This window comes from Micromesistius poutassou (genome assembly GCF_964030765.1).
Source record: "Micromesistius poutassou genome assembly, chromosome: 19".
Lineage (NCBI taxonomy): Eukaryota > Metazoa > Chordata > Actinopteri > Gadiformes > Gadidae > Micromesistius > Micromesistius poutassou.
Genome location: NC_140289.1, coordinates 3,617,136 through 3,642,655, shown reverse-complemented (window position 1 = coordinate 3,642,655; position 25,520 = coordinate 3,617,136). Strand labels below are relative to the sequence as shown.

General features: G+C 45.2%; 3 protein-coding genes across 3 annotated transcripts; 1 reads left to right on the top strand and 2 right to left on the bottom strand.

Annotated features, from left to right (window-relative positions):
* Nucleotides 1-382: 382 nt before the first annotated feature.
* On the top strand, nt 383-3,287 carry mrps18a (mitochondrial ribosomal protein S18A). Its single transcript, XM_084483693.1, has 6 exons — nt 383-541; nt 866-897; nt 1,386-1,490; nt 1,616-1,739; nt 2,509-2,581; nt 2,685-3,287. Exons 1-6 carry the CDS (start codon nt 391-393, stop codon nt 2,827-2,829), a joined length of 630 nt encoding a protein of 209 aa, XP_084339819.1. The 5' UTR covers nt 383-390; the 3' UTR covers nt 2,830-3,287.
* A 254-nt stretch (nt 3,288-3,541) lies between these two features.
* On the bottom strand, nt 3,542-8,408 carry rsph9 (radial spoke head component 9; the record flags this gene model as incomplete). Its single annotated transcript, XM_084483815.1, has 5 exons — nt 3,542-3,702; nt 6,892-7,035; nt 7,251-7,380; nt 7,786-7,948; nt 8,182-8,408. 5 exons carry the CDS (start codon nt 8,406-8,408, stop codon nt 3,542-3,544), a joined length of 825 nt encoding a protein of 274 aa, XP_084339941.1.
* Nucleotides 8,409-13,553: 5,145 nt separating this feature from the next.
* On the bottom strand, nt 13,554-25,137 carry tmem63a (transmembrane protein 63A). The gene is made up of 23 exons (XM_084483594.1): nt 25,000-25,137; nt 24,181-24,340; nt 23,345-23,424; nt 23,120-23,189; nt 22,637-22,674; nt 21,929-22,071; nt 21,687-21,738; nt 21,470-21,578; nt 21,095-21,165; nt 20,712-20,792; nt 20,500-20,623; nt 19,730-19,863; nt 19,204-19,386; nt 18,584-18,737; nt 18,061-18,167; nt 17,382-17,468; nt 16,939-17,004; nt 16,493-16,655; nt 15,895-16,000; nt 15,338-15,505; nt 15,057-15,172; nt 14,843-14,890; nt 13,554-14,634 (listed from the first exon to the last, which is right to left on the bottom strand). The coding sequence occupies exons 2-23, from the start codon at nt 24,331-24,333 to the stop codon at nt 14,506-14,508; spliced, it is 2,382 nt and encodes a 793-aa protein (XP_084339720.1). The 5' UTR covers nt 24,334-24,340; nt 25,000-25,137; the 3' UTR covers nt 13,554-14,505.
* Between the last annotated feature and the right edge of the window lie 383 nt (nt 25,138-25,520).

Here is a 25,520-nt window from a genome sequence, read left to right as displayed (position 1 = left end):
GCATTGTCTGCGATTGCTCCTGCAACAAAATCTGGGCATGTTCATACACAGTGTTCATAACAGTAGGGGCCTACCTCATTGTTTCTTCTGGGATTGACCTCTTGATTGTCGACGTTTTGAACATATGAAAAAAAAACAGGAACATGACAATCTAAATTATAATTTACTGGGGTAAGTGTTCCTGCACAATTCCCATGTAAACGAATGATACACGTAAACAAGTTAAGTTTACCTTGCAATTGCATATTTACTGCAAGCCTATTCTCGGACGTCCTCCTATTTTGGTAGTGGTTTGGTTATGACGCCCCTTGACCAAAGGCGTCGCTGTCGCAGATTTTCTCCCTTATGTAAAAATCTTCCAAAAGCAAGAAAGAAGGTCAACAGACCAAGATGGCAGCGCGCTGCGTCCTACGGTCCATTCGGACATCCTTTTCTGAAATAAGACCGGTGGTCAACGGTGGCAGTTTGAGTTATTTAACGAGAGCATGTATTCCTCAGCTCTCGTTTTTTGGAAACACTCAGTGCAGAGGAATCCGACAAGGCGAGTACTCTGTAGCTGACTGCTACCTCTCAAGCACGCTTCCTTTGCTAGACTTATCGCTCTGCTGGTTTCAACGTGTTGTCATTTGGCACAATACATGACACTCCTTGTAGTAAACCGATATTTCTATGAAGTGGTTTGATTCATGTACATTGCGGGCCCTCCGTTATAGGCAAAGGCAGTCTCTACCAGGAGCTGAAGAACCACTTGTGACGTCACATATTAGCTTTCATTCATTGGTCGCCGGTGGGAGGTTGACATGTTTCTTCCCAACATGTTGAAGGGGAACTTTCTTATTCAAAAACATTTTGTCTTGTCTTTCAGTGGTGGAAAAGCAAGAGGGTAAAACAATAACAGTAAGTCGTTTTTGTATATTGTATTTAGAATTCATATGATCATTTGCACAAACACACATATAAACAACTGACTATATGTATTACATTACAAGATATTGTGAGTGGGTATATAATGGCAAATACCAAATGTATTGTCATCTCAGTCTGCCCTTGAGTTATGAGGGTTACAGTAGATTGGTTTGACAATGAGTTATGTCCCAAACTGAGCATTAGCCAGCTTAATTGTATTACCCAAAGCCCTTGACAAAGAAAGCATTGCTCAAGGTATCAATAGGGTCAGGTCCTGTGACTATTTAACACTCATTTTATGCAGTCACTACTGTTTATTCTCAGGGGGGAAAAAATGCCATTGTTTTGGGATGAATAGAAATGGATTAAATCTGAAACTACACAAGGCCCCACTGGCATCACAGTCCGCTGTGAAAAGGCCTCCAGGATACGAGAACGATGATCAAAAAATACTGAAACCTTCAAAATGTTTTGTCCAGATCGAGGGACACACCGTGGATGTCGCAGCGGCACCAGAGCCTCCAAACCCCGCTGCCAAATGCCCCATCTACAGGTGGAACCTGCAGAACAAATACGACTACACGGTGAACTAAGAACGCCATCGACATGAACTATAAATAAATATAAATAAAGTACGATATGAATTCATCGGTTCGTGCGTGTCCTCAGACTGACGTGATTCATTGCGGTGGTGTCCTCTCCCCCCCAGGATGTGTTGCTGCTGAGCCAGTTCATCCGCTCTGACGGAGGGATGCTACCCAAGAGGATCACAGGCCTCTGTCCCGAGGAGCACCACAAGGTGGAGATCTGCGTGAAGATGGCCCACCGAGCCGGTGAGGGGAGGAGCTCCTCTACTTTTGTCCAGTCGCTTGTGTTGCATTTCAATCAGGGAAATCCAGACACTCCAGCACTTTAACTGGGCATGAGTCATGATGGCGTGGCTTTTTAGTACACACTTCGAGTGTGTATAATTTAGCGGCATCTAGCGAAAGACTTGAGAAGTGGAATATCATAATTCATAAGTATTTTAAATACACTGCACATTTGCACATATAAAGAGTATAATCCTGTGAATTTTTATTTCTGTTACCTTGGAATGAGCCCTTTATGCCTACATAGGGAGTGGGTCCTCCTCCATGGAGCTGGCCATGTCGCATTGCCATGTTCCTACAGTATCCCAGAAGGGACAAACGGCTCTAGAGAGAACTCATTTCGGACTAAGAGTTGTAGGAAGGAAGGGGCATGTTATCCCATGGCTACAACCCATTTGGGATACTTTTTTAGGGCCGCTGTTGTGCCCCCAGTTGCCCCCAAATGCAACTTAATTCTACACACTGGACATTAAAGATTACTATACTGGAAGATGGCGCCTTTTCTCAGGCGACAGCCTTTTTTGATAAGTGAAATGATGACACCAAATTAGCCTCCTTTTTTAAGCTGGTTTCATTCAAGTGACGATGTGTTCTAAATGTAAAGATGTTTGTTTTTGATATCTTTAAATGGTTATGACCGATATGAACTCACTGCTTCTGCTCTGCATAAGATGCATTATTTGAATGACTTCTAAATGATTACATTCGGGTCATTGTGTTCCCGCTGAAGGTCTGCTCCCTGACCACAAACCCAAGCTCCCAGAGGGCCATGTCCCGAGGAAACCCAAGCCCCAGCTCAACAGGTGGGGGTCGCCCGTGTGTTAACCCCTCATTACTGCTGCCCTCTGCCCTGTCTCGATCTCACCACATTTCCCCCCAGCTGACGGGACCCCTCTCTCACGGCAGGTACCTCACCCGCTGGTCCATAGGCTCGGTGAAGCCCTTCTTCAGAACCGGTCTCAAGTGGAGTAAGAGGCGCATGCCGGTCGGCGACCCCGTGCTCAAGAACAACGTGCAGTACGGCGTCCGACCCCTCTACTTGAAACACTGACGGGACAGAATTCCAATCGACCAATCACAGGACCAGCTATACAGTACAGGAGCCTGAAGCACACTTCATTGTGTGATTGTTTCGGTCTGTCCGAAAAAAGTCCCAAGCCAGATATTTTTTTCGTAGGGAAAACCCAGTGTCTGGCCGATCACGGCCATGGGGAAAAAAGGTTGAAAGGGTTCTGCGCATCTGTATTTATTCAGCCTCTTTTCTTTCTCTCTTTTTTTTTTCTGGTTGTGTTTTGTTTATCGAGAGGCCTTGCTCGGGGAGTGAATGAATCATGCAGAGCCCCACCCAGAATAATTGATTTAGAGTAATTTGTCTTTCAAGGAGGCTTTAAAATGAACTCTCGACCATAAATTCGCCGAGATGGCTTTTATGTGCACAGTAAGTAGGTGGTGTGTTGACTGTGTGTACGCCAAGCCGATCCAGATGTGCAAATAAAATGCGTCCGTTTACGTTTGCTCTCGGCGTGTGTATACGGCAAAGGGTGCACGGGAACGAGGGCTTTTTTTTCTCTTGCATGTGAACTAAATCAAACACGACTTGGGAGGGAGATAAAGTGTATGTCTGCGGCTCATTTTATTTTGGTTAAGACGCAAACAAAAAATAGTTTTGTGAAGATCCCTTCCGATGACGCCACAAAGATCCCCCATATATACCGTATATACACACACACACATTATCTCGTGGATTGGAGACTCCACTTTGTTTAGAGCATGAAGGGCAGGTCCAGGTTCTTGCAGCCGTAGCCCATGTAGACGTAGCCGTGCTGTGGCGTCATGGGCACGTGATAGAACATCAGGCCCAGCCACAGCAGGCTGCGGAGCACACACACGCTGCTGGCGTTCTCCAACTGCAGGCTCCACTGCCCTGAAAGAACAACCAGACAAAATGGTATCATCCGTGACAGATGACCTTCACTGGCGGTGATACTCAAACGGTGGGTCGCAACCCTCGTGTTTGAGTCGCAGAGCATGTGCCAAACCTTAATCTTTAGAAAGAAGCCCGTGTATTAAGTCATGTTTCAATGGCTTTATATTTCATTATGTTTAGCCACAATTGTTGCAGATTTTGGTTGTCAATGTTTCGGTACATGAAGGCATCATTGCATACTGAAATATTGTTATCTTTCGGGGTCCTGACTTATTGGCGCAAGTGGCTCCGGAGGCTCGACCAGAAGAGAACCACTGACGTAAGGAATGCTGTGTTGCAATTGCTATCGACACATTTGGTTTCAGGTTTGGCTCCATTGAAACACCACTTCATGCACTTCGTGCAGCTTGTTAACATTTTTTTGCCGTGCTTGCCAGCTCCAGAGTGCGATTCAAAACGATTTCCTGTGTAAAAGCTCACACAAAAACCTGCTGCAAAGCATACTTAGAAAGAAAAAAAAAAAAAGCACCAGAAGCGATTCCTGAGAAACGCGGGGCCAGGAGTGCTGGTGGTTATGAGTTAACTCAGTCGATGAGGCCCTTCTTTGGCACCTTATTGCACATGCTCCCCTGCTCCCTCGTAGTCAGCACCAGCACCATGGTGGTCACACAGCTGGGTGCCGCTGGACCACAGCCAGGAGCAGACAACACTATCATTTCATGCCGATTGGGAATGTGGCTGTATGTGCTGTAAAGCCTGGCATGTCCGCTTACACTGTTGCAGTGTTGAGTTCGATGGAATCAGCGGCCTTTTGACAGCCGTTCCCATATTACTATTGGGGCTAAAACCACAAGCTTAAAGCAGAGGAGAGAGAGGATCTGAAAGAAAATACATTCAGCCTATTGTGCTTTTGATGTGTTGTCTCAAACATATTTCTCAGGACCTTTGGGTAGGGCGATAAACACCAAATGCGTGGTGAATGCATATTAGACACGGATCTGTTTCAGTAAAATACACTCATTTCTATAAATAAAAGTCAACGCAGGGATGATTTTAAGACCTAAAACAAAGAAGGGGTTAAGGGCGCAAGGACCTATAGGGAAAGTTCTCTGCACACACGATATACAGCGTGTTGACACAAGTGTCTCGTCTGTAACTGTATTCCAACAACACTAGTAGTGAGCTGGCAGGGGGGGACGGCCTGTAGCGGGCCTCTTTCAAACCTGTGTGGCGTGTGAGACATAAATCAGACAAACTTCCAAGCCCTTCGGAGTCACCTCTGCGATACTGTCGTCAGGGGAAACTCTCAGAAGAAGGAGCTGAACTTTCTCTCGCTCCGAGGAATAGCACCTGTCTTTGGTTAGAAACCCCTTCCCCCCCAGCCCTCCCCTCTCGCCTACTGTAGTCCGGGCCCTTCGCGGCTTTGCAGTGCTGACTTCTGCATCGAAAAACAGCTGTGTGATGGTAGCGACGATGCGGCTGACAACAGCCTTAACTCAAAAGCACATGTGCATATACACACATGCGTCCATGCCTAAGCTCCCCGTTATGCCGGGACAGCTGCTGCGTGTTTTAGTCACGGGGCCTTGGTTTTTTACTCATCGTTTTTTAACTCGCTGTGCACTCCCATACAACCACATAACATGCACGGGTGTGTTCAGTAACCCCACAAGATGTGGCTGTAGATTTACTACAACGATGGGGTAGCAACCACAAATAAAAACTAATGCTGGATAACCATTGGGGTAATACGTTATTGGAATACATTAGGAATATAAATACTTGGTTAAGTGGGGTCATCTCTTTATTTCAGTGGAGGGGGGGCCTGCGAGAGGTGCCTCACTAGCAGTTCCCATGCTTATTACGTTCTGTGTTGCTCCCACCGACCGGTCCCGTTGAAAACCCCATGATGATCGTATTACTGTATGTAATTTCTCAGTGTGGAACCCAAGGCCAAAACGATATCAGCATGTTGGCCAGGAACATTATGGAGGAAGGTTATTAGTCTGTTGCACCACAAGCACTTTTCGTAAAGCGTGAGTCTCCCAGGGGGAATGCCTGCACAACATAATACTGAGAATACATATTCCATCTGGGGAGGACAGGCAGTCGTCTCGGAGCCGTCAGCCCACAACAACTCGGTTCGGAAACTTCAGTGCGTGCCATATTTTTTCACCGCCGTTATCCCACACATTCGCGCTTGTGTCGAGATCCCACTTTCCAGGAAAAAAAACTCCAGACGCGTTGTTTACACAAAGCAATATTTTTGCAGTCACTACTGCATCCAACCTTAATTTCAATAACACAGATAGTTTGGGGTTAATGCTGCATGGCTGCTGGAACACGCTAAGCGGTCCCCACACACGATGACGACCACACACGTCTACCACGCTGGATTGGTTCAACTGTATCATTTCATAGATCAGAGGCAACCGTTTCAGAGCTTTTTCGGTTTAAAGCAAATACTCCGATATTAAACCTCCTACTAGGTCTACTAGATCTAGACCCACTAGATGTGTTAGACCTCCCGGGTCTACTTGACCTAGACCCACTAGATGTGTTAGACCTCCTGGGTCTACTAGATCTAGACCCACTAGATGTGTTAGACCTCCCTGGTCTACTAGATCTAGACCCACTAGATGTGTTAGACCTCCCGGGTCTACTGGACCTAGACCGACTGGATGTGTTGGGCTCCCAGACAACAGTCTTCAGTGGGTCAGTTCGTCCTGCAGTGGAATAGATTGTGAGATCTGTTGTTGTGTGTTGTGGTGCTGTGATGGAAATGTAGAAGGTGGTCTGCAAGTGACTCAAAACTCACTGGTTTAGAGGTCAAGTACACTAGCCTCCCCCCTTACCCCTTACCCCTTACTCTCCTAAAAACACCCCTCTTTACGCACTTATTGTATGCACTTATTGTATGTTGTACGTCCTGGCACTTAAAAATAGTACTTTGTGTACATTGTGTAGCATCTTATCCTAGCTATCTTGGTTGCATACGGGCAATGCGTTAACCCAGCAATTGTAAGTGCATTGGCACTTCTTTTTATGAACATCTTCACTGTACCGACAGGCGGATATATTGTGGTTCCTCTTTCTTCTGACAATACTAAGTCACTTTGGATAAAAGCATCCGCAAAATTGCCTTCAATGTAAATGTAAACGGTGTGGGTCGGTGCGGGGCATCACCCTTGGGTACGTCGCCGCTCAGCGGGTCCAGGAAGTCGATGGCGGGGTCGAGGTCGGCCTGCTCCCGGATTAACTTCTTCAGCTTCTTGGGTTTGGCGAAGTGAAGAAAGTTTTCCAGCTTCCCGGCTTCTGCGTGAGACAGCCCTGAAACGCGCAAACAACCACGGTATGCAGATGAAATAAAGGACACGCCCGTTCACAAAATAAAACATTTCATGCATGGATTCTATTGAAAAAAACAAGAAAACACAATATGCAGTTATTGGAAGTGGTGAGTCTGGTGCTAACCCTAATGGCTCCCACTGACCCCCTTGGCCCTAAAGGGTCCTCACAACAAAGTCCCAATGACATCAGTGTACCCTCGAAGGAGCTGTTTGTGTTCATGAGGCCCAGATGCGTTCTGTTGAACGCACCGCGCGGGACCACAGACACCTCCTCGTCAATCAGGTGGACCGTCACCGCTAACCTCCTCTCCTCTGTCACTTTGATCTGGAACCACAATACAGGGGGTTGGGGATTACTAACCAGAGGACAGGCTGATCAATTTGTGTGTGTGTGTGTGTGTGTGTGTGTGTGTGTGTGTGTGTGAGTGAGAGATAGTTATATCAGAGCTAATGAATTATATATATATATATATATATATATATGTACCTATTTTTATGCTAGATTTGCTTTGAGGGGATATAAGCTGTTAGATATTATTATGGGTTTCTCACAGCTACTTACAATTTGATTAAGGTATTTGTAGTCAATAAATTGACAAAGAACGAAGAGAAACTAACGATGAAGGCTTAGTGCCGCATTGTGAATCCATGATTATGAATGCAGGACACCTCAATAACTTAATATATAAACGAAGGGTCTTAATCAGGACGGATGGGAACGGGGCCGTACTGCTTCTACTCCCTCCGACGCCTCGTCTCCCTCTCGCTGCAGGGGAGTCTCGGTGTACTCGTGCGAGGGGTCCCCCGTGAACCGACCCCTGGCGGCCCTGGACACCTCCCCCACCATACCGTCATCTGCTGGGGGCAGCAGGTGCCACTCCATACAGTTGAAGCTAAACGGGATCAGGCAGACACGCACGAAGGCGCGCGCACGCACACGCACGCACGCACGCACGCACGCACGCACGCACGCACGCACGCACGCACGCACGCACGCACGCACGCACGCACGCACGCACGCACGCACGCGCACGCACACACACACACACACGCACACACAAGTAATACATTAAGTGTCTTTACGTGATTTTCAGAAATAATATTCTAATTAGGTTTACGAGCTTACCTGTAGAGAAACTTTTTGTCCTTCAACTCATCGTCTCCTTTCCCTTGGGCAATGAAATAGTCATCCTTTATGCCTAATATCTTTCCCCAGAACATGACGCGGGTGAACTTGTAGTTCTTCTTCAGGAGGACCAGTGATGTCTGCAGAGCGGCCCTCTGCTCGCCGTTCAGAGTGTGACCGCTGCCGGAGACAAGATCCAACGAGTAATACAGCGTGTTGGAATCCATTTGTTCTCTTAATTACAAAACTATAAGGAAAAAAAAGGGTAAAAGTGAGTAAAAGTGTGAATGGATACGCTAACAGACTGGCGATTAAAGCTCGTAGACTAACCGAAACAATGAGCCTTACAACGTTGTCATAGCAACGCATGTTTCCATTCTTTGCGCGTGCGCTATGATGCCCACGTGTGATGCGTCGCAATAAACATTGAGCCGATTTTGCACAAAACGAAAGCGAGCTCGTTTTATTTACAAACAACCGCAGAAATAACCCACAAATATACGTATCGTTTGTTTCGTGAGCAGTTAACAATCCCCGCCCCTTTTGATGCAGGAAACGAGCAGCATACATCTGACACGTGGATCATCACTGTGATTGATTGATTGGTCGGTGTGCCGGGAAAATAAGTTGAATGCTGCCGACAGGATGGGACGTCCCAAAGACTCAGTCAACTGACTGAGCCGCATGCACAGCTGGCAGGATGCACACACACACACACACACACACACACACACACACACACACACACACACACACACACACACACACACACACACACACACACACACACACACACACACACACACACACTCCTGTATGTTTCACTGGGAACAGCATGACATCGGGAAATAGATAGGAGGAACGGGACTCACAACTCGCTGGCTGTGACATCTAGTGTCAACATGCAGTATTTGTGTATGAACGGACGCATGAGTGCCAGAGGGAGAGCGAGAGGGATGGGTTAAATATTTTATTTGTAACACATGGATCATGCTTTTGTCCCAACTGGTTATTTTAGACTACAGGGCTGGACCCTTCATTGAGGTCAAATTGTTGCTGCAGACTCCACATTGATCAGACATGCAACAGACACAAGACAAATAAAGTATAATTAGTATTATTGCAGTTCATTTTTATACGTTCATAAGTCAAGCTAATCGGGCAACGGCTGGAGTCTCATCTCTCATCCAGCAGAAACCTAATGGAGATGATATGAGGCAGGATAAATACGTCTAATAGCCAGGGTCGATTTGTGTACAGGGTGCATATTGTACCAGGGTCATAGCACAGGACAGCCGGCGAGAAAGAAAAGGATAACATTGGAATAATAATTAACAGGCTCTCTGAGGATGGACATAAAAGGAGGTCAGAATGGCTCAAGGTATTCAGGAGCATTGTGATAACAACCAGGGCTCTGGTCAACGTCAATGCTGTTATTCAAAAGCACATCCATCAGGACCCACAGTGTGAACCGGTGATGGATTCAGACCGATAGACGTTTACCGGTGGGCTCATTATTCACAGGTTGACGATATATCAATTTGACCGTGAAACATCCATTATACTTTGGGAACCCAAACATTTTTGGTGTAAATTGGACACGATGGATCATGTAGAAATGTCTGAAAAAGAAAATACTGGAAACCTTTTCGCTTTTGTCTCAGTGCGGTAGAGCAGGACTACACTCTGTTTTGGGACATCAACCCACCGATCCGTCTATGTACACCGACATAAACAGCAGGTGGGTTCAGGTCCGGGATAAACTGGGGCCGGTGTGTTATAAAACGGCATTCTTTGGCGTCCTATAAAAGGGGGGGATTTTCCCAAGCCACACTGTAAATGGAGGGGGCGGCAGTACCTTAGTTGGTACAGTGGGTTGGCTGGTAACCGCAAGGTTGCCGGTTCGATCCCCGCCACTCCCTAGCTGAGTGTCGAGGTGTCCCTGAGTGAGGCACCTAAACGCAACTGCTCCTGACGAGCTGGCTGTCCCCTTGCATGGTTGACTGCGCTTTGGATAAAAGCGCTATATAAATGCAGTCCATTGACACTGTGCCCGTTGACTGTTTGCCTGTACTTTTTCAGACCGAACAGGAGGCTTCTGCTGGTTCTTTTAGCTGGTGGCCTCAGCCAGCGGGACCCCCAGCGGGCCAGGCGTTTCAGAGCACCAACGAATGGGGAGGGAGAGAGGGGTAACTTTTAGCCACTGTGTGGCTAAAAGTTTTTTTTACAAACTTTTTACACACACGTATGCCTCAGTAGAGTTGGCGAGTGGCATGTGGAAGTATTTGGTAGGATTAAATCTGTTAACACAGTCTGTAACTCCCGCCCCCCCCACCCACCCATCCTTGGTGACCCCCAGTAGCCTCGGCAAGGGGCGGGGCTTCCAGTGTCGGACCCTCAGCGTTTGGCTTCTGTGTCGGCCCCTGCTGCCCTGGGAACCTCACCTCCCAGGCGACCACCGTTGCCATGGCACTAATCCCGACGGGACAAAAGATGGGAGCGCCACAGAGCATGCTGCTGCCGCAGCACCCCATTGGCTGCAACAATCCCACGCGATGACGCGATTGGCTGCTGCAATGTTTATATACAAATCGGAAGGGTCAGAGATCACACCCATCAATCTTGGTGGTGACGTGGAGGAAAAGTGTTTTAAGTCTTAATTAATATGCACGCGCTCACACACACACGTGTGTGAATGCTTGAACATGTGAAACCACACGCACACAGACACACACACACACACACACACACACGTTCTTCCTAAGTTCATTGGCCCTCAGAATGAAGTGAGTATTAAGAAACAAGGGGCGAACGGACTCAATAAAGAGTGTCTGGAGCGTAATGAAGCACAGGCGGTCACAATGCCAAGAATGTGTTAAGGGCCCTGGGTTCACTGGGTTTAACTCCTTCACACATAAACAAGCACACCATTTGTGTTGTGAAGTGTTTTGATTTGGGGTGTAGACTATCACGTTAATACCTCCGAGTAAGGTTAGGGGATTTGACCACATCCTACAGCACTGACCGTGTTTTAGCCTTCCGAGACCTTCCTGATCTCGCGAGTTTACATTCCGTTTCTCAGAATCGGTCGGGGCCCGACCCTGTTGAAAGGCTTTTCCGAAAGTGTTAAAGTCATAGGACAAATCAGTGCTCAGAGGAGGGAGCCAGGGGTGCCACAGTCTGCCAAATGTTTAAAAATATGGCAGCTCCAAAGAAAAGTGTAGCAATCTACAGAGCAATCAAAAACCAAAAACGTTTTTGAAGAAGGTGAGGCCATATTTGGAAAAGAATTGTCTGCCAATTCATGGCTGAGCATCATTGTGAATCACATAAAAACCCTTTTTTACCTTTATAGTTATACTTGGTGCTAACATGTACTCATGAACCCATCATTTTACTCCTACTTGACTGCATACCCAAGCATAAGGCAGTGACTGACATTATACCCAGCAATGGTACCCTCTTCTAAATGTCCCCAAAATAGACAATTTAGTGTTTCCTTTAACCCGTACCATGATCTCCAATAACAGCATCACAGATATGCATTGCTTTAAGAAAACCAGACTGAGTGGTTCTGTAGCAGCCTCCATGAGAAGTGTGTACCTCTGAATTTGAGATGCTATATTGGAAACATAACTGGGACTATGCCAACTTTCACGCACGCACGCACGCACGCACGCACGCACGCACGCACGCAGGCACGCACGCACGCACGCACGCACGCACGCACGCACGCACGCACGCACGCACACACAAGCCTGTGAGTCTGCAGTATGAACATTATATCAGGTCAGGGGTCACTTTGGAAATGTGCAGTGGCGTTGGAATGCGGTGTGTGTGAACCATATATTATATATAAGTGCTACATCCCACGTATAAAAGACAAGATCTCTATATCATGTGTCCAATATAAGACTTGCAACGCCTTCTCAGCTCATCTGCAGGAGCCACAGGAGGATGTCTGAACAGCTGTTGCATGTGACCTTGTGTTTATTCACAAGTAACTCTTCTGTGTGTTTGGGCGATTAGTCGATTCCCATGATGCACTATAATATGCACTATAATTCCATGACTATATTAACAGGCTGTGTTTATTATTTTTTTTGTCTGGGGTGGGTTATCATAAAATAAAATGTGTCATGAGATCCCACAGCCAAATAGAGAACGGGAGCAAGAGAACAACAAGGCAAAGATTGAATATTTGGAATCAGGAATGGATCAGGAATGTATGGATTATAACATTCTATGTTGTAACAAAATGTAATTGTTTGAAATGAGAGCAGCCTTTAAGTTATACCCATTGTATACAGTCCTCATGGCCACTGTAGTGTATTCCAGTGTCTTCCAAAGTGTGCATTTGAACATGCTTAAGGGGTAAGCATTCATCCAGTATCTCCAAACAATTACTGTCCCAGCCTTTTTAGTAGGCTGATTGACAGTCAACAGGCAAAACACAGGCTAAACTAGACCCTTTTAATGTGTTGTCCAGTTCTATGAAAGAGACCTTGACTAGTGAGTTGCAGTAATAAGATGGCCCGTTGGCGATATGGAGGTCTTTAATGGTAATGTCATGGTCTGAGGCATTTAGGGACTACTGGTTTAGATGGATGTGTATGCGTGCATATGCCAACTAATTAGTAACACATAACCAAGAGCAAAGTGTGTCAATCGCTAAAGCCAGGATGTACTTATTTGTTGCAAAGCTGTTTTGTTGCTACTGCACATCTTTCCCCGCTATTTGGCTGGAGGTTTAATGTAGCCCTCTATTAGAGTACAATGTTCCTAATCCCAGAGACAGAAAATCAATAAGGGTGCTGAAAAGAAATGCTCTATTTATCTTTCCTAACAACCTTGGCACGTTGTTCTCTCAGCACCTCATTGCCCATATTTAACAACTGCAACTCGCGGCTGCAGAAACAGACTGACACTTGAATGACAACAGTTCTCTTTTTATAACTTATCGGTGGTGTGATGGTGAGAAGGATGCAGAGGCCAGGGTTGGGAATGTGGAGGAAGGGAGGAGGAGGGGGAGGAGGACAAGGAAATTGGACTGGAGACAATGGTGTGAGAGAGAGCGCGAGAGAGGGAGAGAGATCAGGTGAGGAGGTGGAGTTACGATGAGGGCTGTGCAGAGATGCTGTGCCAGGGTTCATAGCAGTGTCAAGCCCAGTTAGGAGTCTTCAATGCAGCCCCGGACATTCAGAATTCTTTTGTTTTACTGTGTTGTGAATGACTTCAGATTTCCGAGATGCGCCAGGAAGCGCCCTTCTTAGCTCAACAGTGCCCCCCGTTGACTCGGTTGGGAATTGTATGATGCCACTCATATACTAGCTCACACAACCAGCTCGCAACCAAACTCACAACCAACAGAGTTGACGTCAAGTTGTTTCCTTTATTAGTTACAATAAAAATCGTTCTAATTTTGATTGTTAATTGATGTGCAAATGAGCAACCATAGAATACAAAAGAAAACAGCTCACTTTCTCCCAGCATCGGCCTCCCTCCTTTTAGCTGGGTTGTTGTAATAAGCGATACATTGACATTTATGTTTGTACACATTGATACATTTTCTTCCACAAACAGGAAGCTTGCATTGGGAAAACACATTCTTCCGCTGCGCACTGCCATTCGTCATTTAAAAAAGGCACAATGAAGGATTCAAAGACATCTCAAAAGCTGTGTAGAAAAACTGTGTAAAGCGTGTGTGAAAACACAGGGGAAGCTCAGCAGCAGAGGGCTTGTTTTGATCCATTTCTACTGAAGAATGATAAAAGATCTCCCCCAATTGATATTAATAGGACATTGATAGAGATGTGCACATTGATAACAGAAAAGAAACCTCAAGAAATATTGAATTCTTGTTACACCAAGCAAACCATGGTCCATATCAGGAAACATTATACTTCCAGCATAAAACCGTATTGAAAGACAGGAAATGACACAAACAAATCTAGGATACAATGGCTGTAATTGTGACGTACAACTCATGCATAGCATTCAAAATGCCAAGTAGAAGAAAGTCTGACACATGAACTCCATGCTGAGATTCAAAGGGCACTTTTTGGTTTGACAGTGTTTGAAGAAATTCATATATAAGTTTGAATATTTTGACCAATGATGCGCCACCACCGACCCAAGGATATTTTATGTTATATATTTCCAAATGCTTTTCATTTTTAAATAAATATAAAATGAATGAAATGAATAGAAAGGGGGCTCTAGGGTGTTTAAGCCTACAGTGGGTCGAGTCGCACCGAAACGTAAAAAAACAACAAATGTACCTTAGTACAGTCCTTCCACCTCCCTGGACACTAACGGGGAGACTCAAGCCAGCAGAAGGGTATCATCCACTGGGCTAGCAGAGTGCTCAGGGCTGCTTTGTGTGGAGCCATAAGAAGGAGGAGATTGAGCCCCATCCGGTTCCTCTGTACTCAGTACTCTGGGGAGATAGGCCTGTGGACGGACGGACAGAGACAGAGAGAGGTAGAAACACAGAGAGAGAGAGAGAGAGAGAGATGAGGCAGACAGAACAAGCAATGAGGACGCATCGACGGATGCGAGAGGGAATACACTCTGTTGATGGTTCAAAGCTTGTTTCCCTCGTGTGCATTGGATCTGATCCATCCAGAAGCAAACATTGATATGAGATTTCAATATGTACCGTAGCGTGCTCTGCCTTTTCATCCGTTTCTTCATCCTCTTCCTTCACCTATCATGAACAAAGGGAGATGGTGTTGGCATGGATGCCGGCACACACACACACACACACACACACACACACACACACACACACACACACACACACACACACACACACACACACACACACACACACACACACACACACACACACACACACACACACACACACTTACCGAGTAGTTATGCGGACTGAGATACTTGAAGTTTCCAAAGCAGTTGTAGCCCGTGAAGATGAAAACGGTGACACACAGAACCACAAAGGTGAAGAGGGACGTTACAGCCATGAAACCTGATCACACACACAAACACATAATTAAACAAACACCTTTGATCAGAGGAAAAATAAACAGCTTGGACCAAATAAAAGTACAAGCTATGGTGACACGTTGGCTCAAAGAGGTTTTAAGTGAGATTTCAGGTCACTTCACTAACATTCAAGTAACAAACATCTTACCCATCCGCAACACAGAGAAGAAGTAGAGGCAGATGAGGCAGATGATGGGTGCGGCCAGCGCTTGGTTGACTGCCGCCAGGTGGACTTGGCGGTCCAGTCGCGTGGGCAGGAAGGCAAAGTAGAGGTTGTGCTTGTCCACCAGGTGCTTCAGCAACAGGTACAGCAGGCCTGGAGGACGCGTTGGGATACGAGAGATGAGATCAGACGAGATGAGGTGTGTCTCTGTTATTTGACACTTGAGCCAATCCCGTTTTTAGAAAGCCGGTGGTGTATTTATTGTTTATTGTTTGCTTTGCCGGTTGTCGCTGTGGTTCAAAGAAGCCCCTGTAAATATTGTTGATGTTTCAATGGGTCACATCTGGAAAAATAGCTGCGTATTTAGCTTGTCAGGAAGAGGGGGTGTTATTGATGAGTGTGTGTGTTCTTGGTTTGCATGTATGTACATCTTGTTTGTGTTTTATTAAAATGAATGGGTTTAATATCGCAAAAAGTGTGTGGGTGTGTGAGTGCCTGGTGCGTACGTGCGTGCATGTGTGTGTGTGTGGATCACTGCTCACCAAAGGGAGCGATGATGGGGCAGATGATGCTGTAGGACATGATGACGGTGAACACACACAGGGTCCAGCTGTACATGGCTCCGTATTCAAACTCATAAGCCTGGTTCTGTAACACAAACAACCGCAGCAGACCATTTTGGACCGTCTTCAAGTACTTCGCATAACTGCCAAAAGGTATACAGGTGGCCCTTTGATTGCCCTTTGAGTGCAGACATGTTTAAACATAGTGGGATATTTACCGAGCACTAAACAAATAAGAAAATGGCGGCTCCCATACCGACATTTAAAAGGATTGTGGGAATGATGAATTAGGATTAGTTCATATTTGTATCTCAACTTTACTTTCCCGGTCGGCACTCTTGTCTGCTCTCACACGATCATGAGAAAAAAAACAAATGAGTTATAAGAAATGATTTACAAACAGCTGTTCCAAAGATAAACAGTTATTCTAAATATTAATACGCAGCCACAGAAAACAGAACTTATATACATACTAGTGGACAAAGAAATATTTTTTTCACATTAATCTATCCATTTAAGGGTACATTTTAATCCCAGTCATGGACATTTTGCTAGGATATACAACTCCACCACTGACCTGTTTAACGTATTTCCTCTCTGCAGCAGAGCGGGCTAGCATCATACGGATGGTGTAGAGCAGTAACCCTGGCAACCGCAACAGCTCCATCCCCGAGCCCAGCAGGCCCGCCGCGATCACGTAGTTGACGAAGAACGCTCCTTGGTCAGGTAAGAAAACACACCTGGAGAAATAAATGGATATTGTAGTGGTTCCCAATGTCCGGGGTCTAACTGTATGCATCAAAGAGACCTGTAAATCACTTTGGATCAAAGTGTCTGCTAAATGCCAGGTGCTACATGTAAATGTTAATCGTGAGAGTGAATCACATTGTACAGTGTAACACAAATAATATTAACACCATGACAGGAAAATAAATGGGGTCCATTTTAGAGCGATGGTTTGAAAAGATCAGAGCCTCTCATGAGTAGAATGCAACAAATCACACAAACGTGTGGACGACTTACTCAAACCTCATCTTCCCTTTGTCAAGAAAGTCTTTGTCAAATAGCCAGGGGAGGAACACTGCGAGGCTGAGAGAGGAGACAGAGGAGTTTAGACCACACAGGAGTAGAAGCCTGTCTGAAGCCAACTGCGCATCAAAAAAGCAACCGCTCACAAAAAAACGATGATCATGAGTGTAGACGGACCTAAAACGCATACCGCCGCATGACCTTGAACTAATGTTAAACGGAACAATCTGGAAAGTGGTGGACAGGACGTGCACGCCTTTTTATTTTTTAACGACCCCTCAGACAACCAAGACGGTGTGGAAGCAGGCGGACTGAGCGGCAGACAGCTGGTCCTGGTGCTACGACGTTACACAAGCGTGACTAAAGAGGTTCCTACGGCGAGGAGCAGGTGTTCTGGGTGTGGGGGGGGGGGGGGGCGGCGTCAGGCCGGTGACTACCTGGTGAAGCCCAGGGAGGGCAGGATCAGCACCATGAACAGCAGGAATATGTACAGTTTGTGCATCATGCTCAGCTGCTCGCTGGACCTGAGGGGAACAACAACATGGAGCGCCGGTTAAGATAAGATACGATTGTACTGTGTAGATCCTCGGTCTTTGTCATCTGCTCTAGCCTCAGGGCCCACCTTTTCCTTTCCACTGCTACATCTTTAGCCCTGCTGTAACTGTGTGTACAGTAGCATACACTCATGTGTGTGTGTGTGTGTGTGTGTGTGTGTGTGTGGCATCATTGTCAGCAGACATGTGACCTAAACAAAACCACACGCTTGCATTCTGTTGGTTCTGGTCCTACAGTTTCATAAGCGGTCCCAAAAACCCCATTCCTTTATGCCTGTGACCCTTTTTGAGCAATGGCGACCTCAACTTTAACTTTCGCCCAGCCTTTTTTCCAGCCATTGGTCAGTCGAGCTGCCTGTCCCACCCTTCGACCCCGTGTCAAGACGAACATGCGCCGATTCTCGGCTCAAGTGCCCCACCCCTTCTTTTGATTGGCCTGCCCAGACTGTTTACCGTCCTCTTCCAGGTTCTCTTGTAGGCCAGCGGAGCAACGACGACAAGAGTGCCACAAAAAACAGGACAGGAACAAACACAACCCAAAGTGCGACCACGCGGGTCTCACCTGCTCCAGTGAAACTCTCCCAGCGTGCAATAGTAGACGATGGTGGGCAGCAGGGCGGAGAAGGACCACAGCAACAAGGTGGGAAAGAACTGACTGATGACGGCACTCTGGGGGAAACACAGAAAAAAAGTAGTATTTTTTTTAAATTGTATTTTTTATGATTTTTTTATGATTTGTTACTCTTACTGACTGGAGATCAGTAAGATTCATATTTATTTTTCTTTTACAATTAAATAGTTAAACAAAGATGTTATAACATCAATTCATCTCAACTCATAGGCCTAGCCTAAAGGAAAGAGCAGTTTATATGTTGACTGCTTCCAATGTTGGTTTGGTCATACTATAGAATGATTTATTGCTTGTTGTGTGTTGTTTAGTGAATAATACAGAACATACAGAACTTTAAAAAGATAAAATTGCATACTGAATCGCAATCGCAATATTGGTCAGAATACTCGCAATTCGATTATTTCCCCAAATCGTTCAGCCCTAAGTGAGAGGGCGGCTGCCCGGCGGAGCTCACATTGAGGTGGGAGATGGGCTGCGTGACGTTGTACCGTTCCATGGTGTTGAGGATGATGGAGGGCGTGGTGAAGAAGGTGAGCAGGAGGATGAGGAAGAGGTTGAGGATGAGGCAGCGCGCCCACCAGCCCAGGCCCTGCACCGAGAGGTTCTCCCTGGAGTGGAGGGGGCAGGTTATAGATAGGGGTTAGCAGCGTGGTAGGCTCCATAAGGACAGGGAATCATCTCACTGGTTTCTGCTTTAACCATAAAATGGGATTGCATTTGTTTTGGGCCGATACCGATTTTCTTGCCGATACCGATTTTCATTAGTTCATATCATAAATATATGAATATATCAAATTAAAACCACCCCTAAATCCAAACTGTCTATTTTATGACCAGCAAAACGTACATCAGAATGCCCTGAGGTGTAGGCCTATAGTCGTGAACAAAATGCCACCTTTGAAATTACATATAATTAATATATTCTCATGAAAGAAAATAAATGTCAAAAAAGTAAAATATCATAACCGAGTCCGGTTCAGCTAAGTCAAAGACAGTGTTTTGTCAACCATTGTTTGGCCAGTCACAAATAAACATGATGACAATGACAAACCATTGGTCAAACAATTGTCTTACCAATAAATGTTAGTGGGATGGGGGGCAAAGCAGACCTTCCACTTCTTCACTTTCAGAGAGGCACTGCGGGACGAGGGCTGTGGCTCCCATCCCACACAACCACACCCACACCCACACCCAGCTCGGCCCGCCTCGCTGTCTGCCCTGCCTCCACAGTCCAGGGCATTGAAGTCCTTGAGAATACTGGAAGGAACACATTTCAGTTCAGATTAATTTAGCAGATGCTTTTATCCAACTAATCCAATATGAATCCCAAAGTGATGCCGAGACCAATGAAAGCATGCAATCAATCCTGGAGCAACTACAATTTGAAGGGCTGCCCGACTTTAAGAGGCCGCTCCCAAAAGATACACATAATTAAAATTACAGAAACAACTGTACCAAGTCTTTTCCAATTAACTCATGAAATGTCTGATGTGTTACAGGCAAAGGGACACAGTGAGTGCCATTACAAATAAAAATACACATCAAGTTGAATTAAAATAAAAGCAAAAAAAACCAAGGGAGGTTGAAAGAGGATACTTACTATTTGGCCATGGCCTCAGACTGTAATGTGACAAAGGCCATCCCCAGGGGGCGCTGTGGCACCAGTTCTCTCTGCTTGCTCACTTCTTCCAACAGAGCTGCCTCTTGGTTGCTGTAGTACTCTATTGCATCCACCTGAACACACCGCCCAAACTAAAAGGTTACCTTAACCGTAAAATGTGTACTTCATGAAAAAAAGGGGTACTTCATGAATATAGATGTGTGTAGATCATTTTAATACACTGTTACAGTAACAGTTGTGAAAATAATATATAATGTAGATGTGGAGTCTTACTATTTTCAACTCTCCATCTACAAACATACCAACAACGCCATTAAGTCCTCTGCCCTCAGAGCTACAGAAATATTAGTCGAGTGTAGACTCGAAACAATTCCTTGATCCGATAAAACTCGAAATGAGTCTACAATAGTTGCACAATAGTGTTAAGTAAGGGGAGATTACAATGCACTTATTTTTGTCTGTTGACAACTGCCTATCTATGCAGACTCACTTCAGTTGAATGCGGTTTCAGAGGTGCTTTCAGCAGTGAAAACAACACATGGGGGCGATTCTGTGCCTTTTCCTGACCTGCTCCCCAGGATACACATGGCACACGTGCATATCCTGGCGTTCTTTCGCATCATAAAGCGTCATCCTATCTCCTCCTTCCATTCTTTCTATTTGATGCATGGGATCAACTCAAACAAAAGAAGTTTCACAACATGGGTGTCGGCACAATCCGTTGACGTTACCTCGTCCGCAGCACCCACCTTCTCACAATTGCAACACGCGCAGCAGCAGAGTAGGTTGCACAGGCGGAGGTTGATCGCCCCGCGTTTCCCCGTCCTCTCCAGGTCCTTCTCGTAGTAGCGCAGGTTTTTATGAGCTCGCATCCTGGGACAGAACATGAGGGAACATTGGTTTCTTTCCCCCCCGATAGATTTCTCATGCGTTTATATGAGGAATCCTCTGGCCTGGGTACCTCTCCTTGTCCAGCTGGATGAGCTTGGCCACATCGTAACCCAGGGTGACAGCAGTCACCTGACAGGTAGGGTACGCCTCCCTGCAGAGCACAAGCAGATCCGTCAAGGTACGGCTGGTGATGCTGGTCAATGTCACTTATGGGAAGGTGCATTAAAATTCAGTGACACAATCATGGATTAACATATGGTCAGCCACTTTATATTCATTTTTCACTCTCTCACTTATCTAATACATCTTAGAGAAGTGCATCTTACAGTGGCATCATAAGGCCCAGACTACGAAGACAGAACAGCAGAAGAACATATAAATACAGTTAAACATGATATTTTGTCCGTATTAATCAGAGCCCACAGTCAGATAATGATATGTTACGTTACTTACGTAAAATGCGTCTTTACTTCTTCATCAGTGGCTTCTTTCGGGACTGAACGCACAAACAAAGTGTTTCTGGCCTGCAAAACAGTAGCCACAAAATGTTATTGTGCCTTGAATCATAAAAAGTAGTTATAGCGTTATAGAAGAAAGTACTGCTTACACAGTTTGAGTAATGCTCACTTGCAAAACAGTTGACAGTTGATGATAATATTTTTGCATAATATAGAAGATATTTTTGCAGTAGCATAATTTCCCAAGCGGCAAATGTGCAGTTCATTTAACAGTCTATAGGTGTCTCGCAGTGGTTAGAAGTTTTAGACGGACAAACGGGATGCTCTATCCGTATATCTTTTACAGTCTATGGTTTAATCACACACTCACCGTCTCCCGCCGCATGCCCTTCATCTGGGACGTGTAGTGCCGCAACAGCACCACGGTCACGATCAGATACAGAACGGCAAACACTGTGTGCAGCCACAACAGGTTGTTCCTAGAGAGCGATATCAAAGAGAAGTCATCATGCTGCCACCATGCAAAACTAATGTCAGATCAACACAGGTAAATATCAAGAGATGCATGTGTGGAAACGGATAATCACCCTTGTGGAAGATTAGCAATAGTCGTCCTTCCAAAGTCGTACGGGTTACCACCTTTGGATGAAAATTTAAAATTGTAGAATTATGAATAACGAATCACATTATTATCGCTTAACGCTAACATTGACTTCCATACATCATACCATGCACGGTGCGGGAGTAGACCAAACATACCCCACCCGTCTACAAGCTGGGTTGGGGTTTTGGTTCTCCTTCATAACATTCACACGTCAACATCACACACCTAGCAGGGTCCCGGACAGGTTGACCGGGAGGATGATGGCGAGGGAGGCGGCGGTGACCAGGGCCAGCAGGAAGATGAGGTGGCGCTGGAAAGACATGTAGTGGACCGCGTCTATGCCACACTTGGCCTTCATCTTCTCTGAACTGTAGCAAATGGATGCAGGAGCCACATGGGTTAGGAGTTTAAGATTAAGGATAGAGGCAAGATAATGACACAGCAAGTATCTGCTGGGAGTAACCTACCCATGCAGTTCTAACTCTGTGTGGACCCTCAAGCAAGACCTGAGCTAGTACGTACATACATGAGCGTATGAGTGAACATGACAGCTATTAAGGCAGTGTTACACGGCGTGTTTCAGCAAAGTGTTTCTATAGTCGTTTTTTTCGTTGGACCATTCCCCATACATCTATTGATTTCTGATAAAGGATGCAGTGAGTTTTTTGGCCAGCGATATGGGACCTGAACCCGATACTGAATATCTTTTAATTTATCCGTAATCTACTATCACATCAAAATCTTTTAAGCTGATAAGAACCTACAACAAGTGATGTTTATAAAGAATACTCACTCCATTCCTATAAAAAACAAACTACTGTAGATCATAAAGAAACCTCAATCCATTCCTATGACAAACTAGTGTAGATCATAAAGAACACTCAAACCATTCCTATAACAAACAAACTGGTGCAGATCATAAAGAACACTCACTCCATTCCTATGACAAAGGGGAGCCACGAGCAGCAGCCCTACACATGGAGTAGAAAGGGAGACTATTGTTAAAATGCTGATGAACATGGCAGTTAATAATGAGATACTGCAGGATGCTTATTAGGAATGTACTTGGTAAACCCCCCCCCCCCTACTCATTAGTTTAACCTCTGGGTTGAGACAACGCCAACGTTTGCCTCCATAAGTCCCAAAGGGGAACTTCTACTTCTGAAACCTGAAATGTCACCTCTGTGTGTTTTTTTATAAGCATAAGCGTTGATAAGCAACCACTGATAAGCAGAGAGCCTTATCACGCGTTTCCACAAACTATGGGACTGGGAAACGTGACATCATGCTTGATCGGTTACTTGTGGTAACATGACTGCAGATCATGTGGAAGACTTTAATAGAAATTCCATCAACATGTAAGAGGCTTTATTGAGACGCATCTCCGCGGTAAATCGGATTAGTTCTGAGACGCACCGCTTCAGTCTCGGGGTCGTCCACGGTGGATGTCATGCGTCCGAATCGGCGATGTGTTGATTCCATGAACCTGAAGAACAAAAAGTGAGGTGGAAGCTCAGAAACTCAAGCTGCCATTAAAACACGATTATAGGAGTGCACCAGCAATATTTCCTGTTTTACATTCATTTTAGCGATATGGGAAATTCATGAAATCATACGACTGATTGAAGTCCAAAGACTGACCCATCGGCCTCCGAGACCAGAGCCAGTCGTCCATAGTCCCACAGCTTCCCCCTGATGGCCGAGAACAGGACGAGCAGGATCTGTGTTTGACATGAAGTAAACATTACTCATTAACACTCAATGTTTCAGTGTGAAAAACCTGTACACATTCAGTAGGAGACGGCGTGGGGCTGGCGTTATTAGCAAAAAGCTTGTATTGCCTAGTTACCAATCCGGAATGAAATAGGTACACTAAGCCTACCATCAGCTACCTCAACTTTCATTCAATGAAATCATTCGCATAGCATATGCAGCTGCTCACTTGGCTCATGAAAAAAATCTGTTTAAGCAAGCTAATACAATTTGTGGATGTCTGGCAAAATAACATGTAACAGTAACCAATAACAAAAGGCTAGTTTCAGATTTGGAAAACCTTGAGTTGAAATTCTCACAAACAAGATTTTGATGTTCAAAATAATGCATTTTCCTTATGGCTACAAGATCAGTCAATAAATCAATTGACAAAGAATGCAATTTAATCCAATTTCGATAATCGTTTATCATCTTTTAGTTTTAAGTCATTTATGAAGTACAAATAACAAGCATTTGCAGCTTAATGTTTCAGCTCAATCCAAATATTTGGTAGGATTAATATTAAAACAATAAATGTATATCGCCTATGAAAATAATTGTTAGCTGCAGCCCTTATTGTCATATAATATGACAAGATACATTCTGGCTTACTATTATCTGTGGAAAAAGTTATCGGGCATGCTTTACTGGTCATTGTTTTGGGTGACGTAATTTCTGATCACATATTACCAGACACACACAGAGACAGAAATACAAAAACACACCAAAAAGACACAGAAGTCGAGCAGCAGTACAACGGGCACCCCTCCAAACTGGACGTCCTTCAGAAAGCTGCTCTGGGTGGAAGTGGAGCAGTTAGAGCCGTTCATGTAGATGGCTGCGGGGGAGCTGTCACCCTCCCACCACAGTGACGACATCCCTACCCTGGAGAGAGAAGACAAGATACAAAAAACAACATATCTGTATAAGTATAGCCTGAGTGTTTGAATTCCATCATGTTGTGGTTGAACGTAATGGGGGGCACTTGTCCAAAGTATTGACTACATATCTTGAATGGGAATGAATTGTATTGGATTTCCTGGCTCAGTGTCAAGCCCAATAGGTCACATGTTCTGCGAGCTGTCAAACCTCCATCTCATCACGTGACCCCGACGTTGGCAGACCATTTCCCTGATACTACTGTGATAGTAAAATACAAATAAATCCATATGTCTGTTGTGTGATTGTCGTAATCCTCGTAATCCTTCCTGTACATATGTCGGTTTACTGAAACGTATTACATGTGTCATTCTACCTAGACATAGTCCCTTGGGTTGACATTGCATGACGTATGTCGTTTCAGTGTGACAATAACAAACCATAACCATAAGCAAAATGCTTATATGAATTACTGGCCAATTCCAAATGATACCGGTACAGTAAGCCGAGCACCAGCGACCTCGACTACCACCCAATGAAAACATCCGCTTAGCCTAGCTAGTCAATTTACCAGAGATGTTTACCCCAAACAATATTTTTTAAGCAAGCAAATAATTGGTGCTGTTCTGGCGACACAACACGGACATTGACGGACCTAACGTTACCTGTTTTATCGGACGAAAGGGGAGATGCGTCACCAAACTCGACGATAGAAAGAGGATCTCAACATGTATGTGTTTAGGAATTAGGAGTCTTCATGTTCCGTTTACATTTCCGCGCCTGCGCAGTTGGTCAGGCAGGCGGCTGTTCCTGTACTACTGGACGCTGCAGTTTCACGACCGCAGTCCTAGGACCCTATTTATTGGACCCTCTTTTATATGTGTTTATTTTAACTTGGACAGCGAAGGAATCTTACGACTAACTCAAACACCTAAACGTAACCATCTCTAATCTGAAAGGCTATGTTAACTTTATCACCCAACTATCTAAAATTACAAATGTATGAATCTAGTCCTTTACCTATGCGTTATTTGCAACGCCATCCTAGGAAGAATTAACTCGCCATCGTCCTGGACCTGCAGTCCTAGGAGTGCGGTTCTGAAACGGCAGCCTCCGTTATTGCAGGACAATACTTTATGCGTCAACGTCACTATTTATTTAGCCGCCGTCTTTTAGGGAAAAGTGT

Coding starts and splice junctions, on each gene's coding strand:
- mrps18a (XM_084483693.1), top strand. CDS start 391: ATGGCAGCGCGCTGCGTCCTACGGTCCATTCGGACATCCTTTTCTGAA. Junction 1,491..1,615: donor AGAACAAATACGACTACACG/GTGAACTAAGAA, acceptor TCTCCCCCCCAG/GATGTGTTGCTGCTGAGCCA. Junction 2,582..2,684: donor CCCAAGCCCCAGCTCAACAG/GTGGGGGTCGCC, acceptor CTCTCACGGCAG/GTACCTCACCCGCTGGTCCA.
- tmem63a (XM_084483594.1), bottom strand. CDS start 24,333: ATGTCGTCACTGTGGTGGGAGGGTGACAGCTCCCCCGCAGCCATCTAC. Junction 22,072..22,636: donor CCCTTTGTCATAGGAATGGA/GTGAGTGTTCTT, acceptor CATTTGCTACAG/TTCAGAGAAGATGAAGGCCA. Junction 17,005..17,381: donor CCCTCCCTGGGCTTCACCAG/GTAGTCACCGGC, acceptor CTCCTCTCTCAG/CCTCGCAGTGTTCCTCCCCT.